Below are 8010 nucleotides of genomic sequence, written 5' to 3'. Positions count from 1 at the left end.
ACACTACAGGCCCCTGAGTGGGAGGGAGGTGATTATGGCTGATCAGTAGGTGTGAGGTGAGTGGAGTCCTGCTGCTAGGAGGTAATTATAGACTTTCTCATCCTCTCTTATCCTCTGCTCCCCTCTCCTTCTCCTCCTCTTCTCCTCTCACCCTTCCCTCTTCTCCTCTCCTCCTCCTCTCCTCCTTTCACTCTTCCCTCTTCTCTCCTCCTCCTCTCCTCTTCTCCTCCTCTCACCCTTCCCTCTTCTCCTTTCATCCTCCCCACCCCTCCCCTCCCCTCCCCTCTCCTCCTCTCACCCTTCCCTCTTCTCCTTTCATCCTCCCCTCCCCTCTCCTCTCCTCCTCCTCTCACCCTTCCCTCTTCTCCACTCATCCCCCCTCTCCTCCTCCTCTCTCCCTTCCCTCTTCTCCACTCACCCCCCCCCCCCCCCCCCACCCCCGCCCCCTCTCCTCCTCCTCTCTCCCTTCCCTCTTCTCCTCTCATCCTCCCCTCCCCTCTCCTGGTCTCAGACTGGCAGGGCTCTCATCATTAGGCCCAGGCGTCCCTTCTCACCACATGACCAGTCCAGGTTAAGAAAACTCAACATGGCTTCCATTGTCACTTCAGGATATTCATTGAAATTGTATTCAAAAGTGCCATTTGTTTTTAATTAAGATTTGATCAACTTATGAATTGAATTCACTTTCTGAATTGACTGATTTGAAATGGAATTTCAGACACATGTACAGTACATCTCTAGCGATACTAAACCAGGTTAGTACGTAAGTTAGTACATATTCTGTTTTGTTGGTTAATCATTTCATATGTGAACCATTACAGTATACTGTAGTTCGATTCCTTCTTAAATACTGATTTTTGTTTTACTCTCAGAATATCTACTTTTAAAAATACAGCAGAGATATCAATTTAATAGAAAAATATATTCAGCCTTTCTCATCATCATCAAGTGATCGTTTGTTCATTTAAGAAATGATAAAGAAGTAACTTTGATCTCAAAGAGAAGTTAAAAGAGAAGCGTGCACACCTGCAGCTTCCTGGACCAGGGTTTAGGCTCCAGCTCTCGATGCAGATAAGCAGAGGTAGAATCTACTGCCATGATAGTTATTTGATCATCAGTAAACCGGGTTTGAATCCAGGGAGATATTTTCCTAGCAGTACAGTAGATATGGTTTAGCTAACAGTGATAGTACAGTACATCACAAGCCACTGCTGTAGCTGTGTGAAGCTGTCTATGGGTTGTTGTTCGTGCTCCAGGTAGAAATGACCATTATCCAGTGTTGTTGTTGTCGTCTATCCTCTGGTGGCCACGTTCCCCTGAGGGTGTGTTTCTCCCTCGAAGACTATATTGTCATAGTGATGTAGTTGCCAGGCCTCGGTGGGGGGTTGAGGAGTCAGGGTGGGGGTCGGAAGGTGTTTGTCATTGAGAGGGACCTCATACAGCAGCTCTCTACCTGATCCTCCAGACACTGTGACGATAGGGACATCTGGTGGTGGGACAGAGGAACTGCTGCTCTCCTCCTCCCCGGGCCCCTCCACTCCTAAGGCCTTCAGGATGTCAGCCTTACACATGGGGCAGGTCCTCTTGTCCAGCAGCCAGGGCTCGATACAGGCCTTGTGGAACAGATGACCACAGGTCAGGACGGTCACTACATCTCCTGGGCGGTATGACTCGATACACACGGCACAGGTGTGGCTGTCCGGCTTCGTCTCCTCATCCCCGCGCTTCAGCGTACGCACCTCCAGCCGACCAATCGCTTTCTTGGCCTCATTCCTCAGCCGCCTATCGGTGAGATGGATCACCCTGAGACTATGCAGTCGGTGGGCGGAGATGAATCCGAAGTAGACAATGGAGGCACCCGTCACAATGAAGAAGGCGATAGACAGGAAGTAGAGCCAATAGGTGTCCATCCAGGGCCCATGGGCTTTGCCCACCTCGATCACCATGGAGACGGCCACACCACTCCGCACTATGTTGACGATCTCAACCCCCTGGAGGTTACCGATCATGATGGCCACGGTGCCAGAGGTGTCACTGTGAGCCATGTAATCTGAGCTGTTACCGGTTCCATCCAGGTTATAGACCACTACGGCCGCCGCCCCCCTGGCCCACGCTGCCCTGATCTTCTCACTGAAGGTACAGTTTCCCCTCTTGACCAGAGCGATCCAGAACCCCTGTGTGGTGGTGTTGTCGTTGGAGGGGTAGGGGTCCAGGCTGCAGCCCTGGGGGTCTGAGGCAGGGAGGACCACCATCCCGGCAGCGCTCTCCAGAGGGGAGGAACGCCCGTACACCCCACACTCACAGAACCTGGTCTCTGTCTGGTTAGTGCTGCTGTCGTAGAAATGTACCCCCACGTACGCCGTCCAGAATATCATCGCTGTCGAAGACTGGACCAGCCCGGACAGACAGACGAAGAACAGGACAAACATCTCTGTCTGTTTAGCCATGGTCGCTCACTAACACTACCACTAGGACCAGTCTCTCTTTGTTAGGACTTCTTCGGTCTTCTGTTTGTCTGCTGTTCTGTTCAGTTCCACAGTTGTTAGTTAGTTAGTTGTTGTTCTCATTGCGTTCAGCGTCTCTCTACCTGTCTGCCTCTCTCTCTCTCTCTCTAGCTGTGTTTGTGACCTGTGTGTTGATAGTAATCAGATAGCAGCCTGCTGTAACCCTGCCTCGCTCTGCGTCAGCTCTTCAGACTTATTATCTAAATGGACATTGGACTGTTGGGTAGAGACCAGCTACACAGCCAGGCAGAAGGGCTTGTGGTCTACATAGTACAGGTCTAAGGCCACAGGTTCCAGGTACCGGCTACGGTAAGGAACAGCACAGCACTCAGCCATAAGGACATAAGCAAATAAAGAGATAACAACGCCATTAAGGAACATTCCAAGGGAACTGTGACAAAGGGCGGTTGTGAAAATGTTAGTTTTAGATGTGTCATGCTGCTGAGAGGTTACGCCTACAGTTATAACAGAGGTTTTAATAACTAACTGTGGCACTTTATCCTCTTACTTCTCAGAAGATATTATGTTGTTTCCATGAGTCACACAAACCAGGTGACAATACACTGAGTATACTAAACATGCTCTTTCCATGACAGACTGACCAGGTGAATCCAGGTGAAGGCTATGATCCCATATTGATGTCACCTGTTAAATCCACTTCAATCAGTGTAGATGAAGAGGAGGAGACGGGTTAAAGAAAGATTTTTAAGCCTTGAGACAATTCAGACATGGATTGTGTATGAGTGGCATTGAGAGGGTGAATGGAAAAGATTTAAGTACCATTGAACGGGGTATGGTAGTAGGTGTCAGGCGCACCGGTTTGTGTCAAGAACTGCAATGCTGCTGGGTTTTTCACACTCAACAGTTTCCCATGTGTATCAACAATGGTCCACCACCCAAAGGACATCCAGCCAACTGTGGGAAGCATTGGAGTCAACATGGACCAGCATCCATGTGGAACGCTAACGATACCTTGCAGAGTCTATGCCCCGATGAATTAAGTCTGTTCTGAGGGGAAAAGGGGGGGATGCAACTCATTATTAGGAAGGTGTTCCTAATGTTTGGTATACTCAGTGTATATGGTCAGGTTTGTTTCTGTTTTTATCTCCCACAGTGTCACACACACACACACACACACACACACACACACACACACACACACACACACACACACACACACACACACACACACCAGGGCTTAATGGAGGTTTACCCTATTACTTCTCAGAACCCAAGATTTGTTTACACACACAAACACACACACAGACACACACACACACACGGGCATGAAGACTGTTTTGAATGCAGTTTCCATGAGTCAAACAACAACGTAAGTGATAATAATAAATATGGTATGTTTTAAAACATGCTCATTGGGTGACATGTCTGGTGAGTATGCAGGCCATGGAAGAACTGGGACATTTTCAGCTTCCAGGAGTTGTGTACAGATCCTTGCGACATGGGGCTGTGCATTATCATACTGAAACATGAGATGATGGTGGCGGATGAATGGCATGACAATTGGGCCTCAGGATCTCGTTACAGTATCTCTGTGCATTCAAATTGCCATTGATAAAACGCAATTGTGTTTGTTGTCCGTAGCTTATGCCTGCCCGTACCATAACCCCACTGCCACTATGGGGCACTCTGTTCACAACAATGACATCAGCAAACCGCTCGCCCACACGATGCCATCTGCCCGGTACAGATGAAACCGGGATTCATCGTGAAGAGCACACTTCTTCAGCTTGTCAGTGGCCATCGAAGGTGAGCACCGCCGAACTGCAGTCAGGTCAAGACCCTGGTGAGGATGACGAGCACGCAGATGAGCTTCCCTGAGACAGTTTGTGCAGAAATTCTTTGGTTGTGCAAACCCACAGTTTCATCAGCTGTCCGGGTGGCTGGTCTCAGACGATCCCGCAGGTGAAGAAGCCAGATATGGAGGTCCTGGGCTGGTGTGGTTACATGTGGTCTGAGGTTGTGAGGCCGGTTGGAAAACTGCCAAATTCTCTAAAATAACATTGGAGGCGGCTTATGGTAGAGAAATTAACATTACATTCTCCGAGCAACAGCTCTGATGGACATTCTTGCAGTCAGCATGCCATCTGCACACTCCCTCAAAACTTGAGACATCTGTGGCATTGTGTTGTGTGACATAACTGCACATTTTAAAGTGGACTTTAATTGTCCCCAGCACAAGGTGCACCTGTGTAATGATCATACTGTTTAATCAGCTTCTTGATATGCCACACCTGTCAGGTGGATGAATTATCTTGGCAAAGGAGAAGTAATATTTTTTGTGCGTATGGAACATTTCTGGGATGTTATATTTCTATCAGGACTCAGGATATGACCCAGACGCAGACCCAGGAGGCGGATGGTTCAGTTCTCAGATCATTTATTATAACACGGGGAGCAGGAAAAGGGCAGGTCGAGGACAGGCAGAGGTTCGTAACCAGATCAGAGTTCGACAGGTACTGGACGGCAGACAGGCTCACGGGCAGGCAGAAAGGTCAGAAACAGAAAAGCTAGAAACAAAAAACTAGAGAGCAGGGAAAACCAGGGAAAACGCTGGGATGACCTGACAATACAAGACGAACTGGCAACAGACAAACAGAAAACAAAGGTATAAATACACAGGGGATACTGGGGGAAATGGGAGACACCTGCTGGGGGGTGGAGACAAGCACAAGAAAGGTGAAACAGATCAGGACGTGACAATTTCAGCTCATGAAACATGGGACCAACACTTTTTTGTGTTTATATTTTTGTTCAGTTTAAAATATTTTTCTCCCAGAATTGGACACTATGAAACACATACACAAACACACGCACACACACACACACACAGGGGCATATAAGTGGAGTATCTGCCGGTAGTAGATGAAACCTTTAGAGCTAAAAAGGTCTGGGGAACTGCCTGCATTCACACAAGCACCCTCTGTCTCAGTCACTTTGCTTGTGTGTGTGTGTGTGTGTGTGTGTGTGCGTGCGTGCGTGCGTGCGTGCGTGCGTGCGTGCGTGTGTGTGTGTGTGTGTGTGTGTGTGTGTGTGTGGCTTTAAATCTACTGATCATCAAAAAAGGCTATAGGATTATACAGCTCCCTACATCCATTAAGAGGCTGGATCGTTAGTCACATGACTTAAAACCTCATTCCATCTAGAGGCCTGAGATAGATAACCAGCTCATAGAGATGTCCATAGTTTCAGAATAAAACACTGTATCTATCTATCTATATATCCCTCCCTTCCTCCATCGCTCCCTCCATCCATCCAGCACTCCATCTATCCCTCCCTCTCTCCCGCCTTCCATCCCTCCATCTATCCCTTCCTCCATCCATCTATCCCTCCCTCCCTCCGTCCCTCCTTCTATCCATCCTTGATAGACACACTGGCTCCTGTTGTCTCTAACTCTAATGAATGACATATTAGCTTAATTGCGGTGAGCTAAAAGGGCTGGAGAGAGTGGAGGGGAAGAGAGGAAAGGGCCAGGGGGCTGGAGAGAGTGGAGGGGAAGAGAGGAAAGGGACAGGGGGCTGGAGAAAGTGGAGGGGAAGAGAGGAAAGGAGCAGGGGGCTGGAGAAAGTGGAGGGGAAGAGAGAGGAAAGGGACAGGGGGCTGGAGAAAGTGGAGAGGAAGAGAGGAAAGGGACAGGGGCTGGAGAAAGTGGAGGGGGAGAGAGGAAAGGGACAGGGGGCTGGAGAAAGTGGAGGGGAAGAGAGGAAAGGGACAGGGGGGTGGACAGACTGGGAGGGAAAGAGGAAAAGGGAAGGGGGCTGGAGAGAGTGGAGTGGGCTGGAGAGAGTGGAGGGGAAGAGAGGAAAATGGCAGGGGCTGGAGAGAGTGGAGGGGGAGAGAGGAGGAAGCCAGGGGGTGGACAGACTGGACTGGAGAGAGTGGAGGGGAAGAGAGGAAAAGGGCAGGGGGCTGGAGCGAGTGGAGGGGGAGAGAGGAAAAGGGTCTGGAAGGGGAGGGGGAGAGAGGAAAAGGGCAGGGGGCTGGAGGGAGAGAGTGGAGAGAGTGGAGGGGGAGAGAGGAAAAGGGCAGGGGGCTGGAGAGAGTGGAGGGGAAGAGAGGAAAAGGGCAGGAGGCTGGAGAGAGTGGAGGGGGAGAGAGGAGGAAGCCAGGGGGGGTGGACAGACTGGAGGGGGAGAGAGAGGAAAAGGGCAGGGGCTGGAGAGAGTGGAGGGGAAGAGAGGAAAAGGGGCAGGGGGCTGGAGCGAGTGGAGGGGGAGAGAGGAAAAGGGTCTGGAGAGAGTGGAGGGGGAGAGAGGAAAAGGGCAGGGGGCTGGAGAGAGTGGAGGGGGAGAGAGGAAAGGGACAGGGGGCTGGAGAAAGTGGAGGGGAAGAGAGGAAAGGGACAGGGGGCTGGAGAAAGTGGAGGGGGAGATGGAAAGGGACAGGGGGCTGGAGAGAGTGGAGGGGAAGAGAGGAAAGGGACAGGGGGCTGGAGAAAGTGGAGGGGAAGAGAGGAAAAGGGCAGTGGGCTGGAGAGAGTGGAGGGGGAGAGAGGAAAGGGACAGGGGGCTGGAGAAAGTGGAGAGGAAGAGAGGAAAGGGACAGGGGGCTGGAGAAAGTGGAGGGGAAGAGAGGAAAGGGACAGGGGGCTGGAGAGAGTGGAGGGGGAGAGAGGAAAAGGGTCTGGAGAGAGTGGAGGGGAAGAGAGGAAAAGGGCAGTGGGCTGGAGAGAGTGGAGGGGGAGAGAGGAGGAAGCCAGGGGGGTGGAGAGAGGGGAGGGGCTGGAGAGAGGGAGGAAGAGAGGAAAAGGGCAGGGGCTGGAGAGAGTGGAGGGGAAGAGAGGAAAAGGGCAGGGGGCTGGAGGAAGTGGAGGGGGAGAGAGGGGTCTGGAGAAAGGGAAGGGGCTGGAGAGAGTGGAGGGGGAGAGAGGAGGGCAGCCAGGGGGGTGGACAGACTGGAGAGAGTGGAGGGGGAGAGAGAAAGGGACAGGGGGCTGGAGAGAGTGGAGGGGGAGAGAGGAAAAGGGCAGGGGGCTGGAGAGAGTGGAGGGGGAGAGAGGAAAGGGAAGGGGCTGGAGAGAGTGGAGGGGGAGAGAGGAAAAGGGCAGGGGCTGGAGAGAGTGGAGGGGAAGAGAGGAAAAGGGCAGGGGGCTGGAGGGAGTGGAGGGGGAGAGAGGAAAAGGGAAGGGGCTGGAGAGAGTGGAGGGGGAGAGAGGAGGAAGCCAGGGGGGTGGACAGACTGGAGGGGGAGAGAGGAAAAGGACAGGGGGCTGGAGAGAGTGGAGGGGGAGAGAGGAAAAGGGCAGGGGGCTGGAGAGAGTGGAGGGGGAGAGAGGAAAAGGGCAGGGGCTGGAGAGAGTGGAGGGGGAGAGAGGAAAGGGGCAGTGGGCTGGAGAGAGTGGAGGGGAAGAGAGGAAAGGGCAGGGGGCTGGAAGGAGTGGACAGGGGGCTGGAAGAGGGGAGAGAAAAGGGACAGGGGGCTGGAGAAAGTGGAGGGGAAGAGAGGAAAAGGGCAGGGGGCTGGAGAGAGTGGAGGGGAAGAGAGGAAA

The 8010-nt window shown here is 52.1% G+C and overlaps 1 protein-coding gene across 1 annotated transcript; it reads right to left on the bottom strand.

Moving 5' to 3' along the window:
* Nucleotides 1-721: 721 nt before the first annotated feature.
* Nucleotides 722-2592, bottom strand: LOC139384946 (E3 ubiquitin-protein ligase RNF128-like). The gene has a single exon (XM_071129889.1). The coding sequence runs from the start codon at nt 2445-2447 to the stop codon at nt 1293-1295; it is 1155 nt and encodes a 384-aa protein (XP_070985990.1). The 5' UTR covers nt 2448-2592; the 3' UTR covers nt 722-1292.
* Between the last annotated feature and the right edge of the window lie 5418 nt (nt 2593-8010).

The sequence above is a fragment of the Oncorhynchus clarkii genome, chromosome 26 (genome assembly GCF_045791955.1).
Source record: "Oncorhynchus clarkii lewisi isolate Uvic-CL-2024 chromosome 26, UVic_Ocla_1.0, whole genome shotgun sequence".
NCBI classification, from domain to species: Eukaryota; Metazoa; Chordata; class Actinopteri; order Salmoniformes; family Salmonidae; genus Oncorhynchus; species Oncorhynchus clarkii.
The sequence above is the reverse complement of the archived record's forward strand: the minus strand, read 5'-3'. Positions and strand labels throughout refer to the sequence as shown.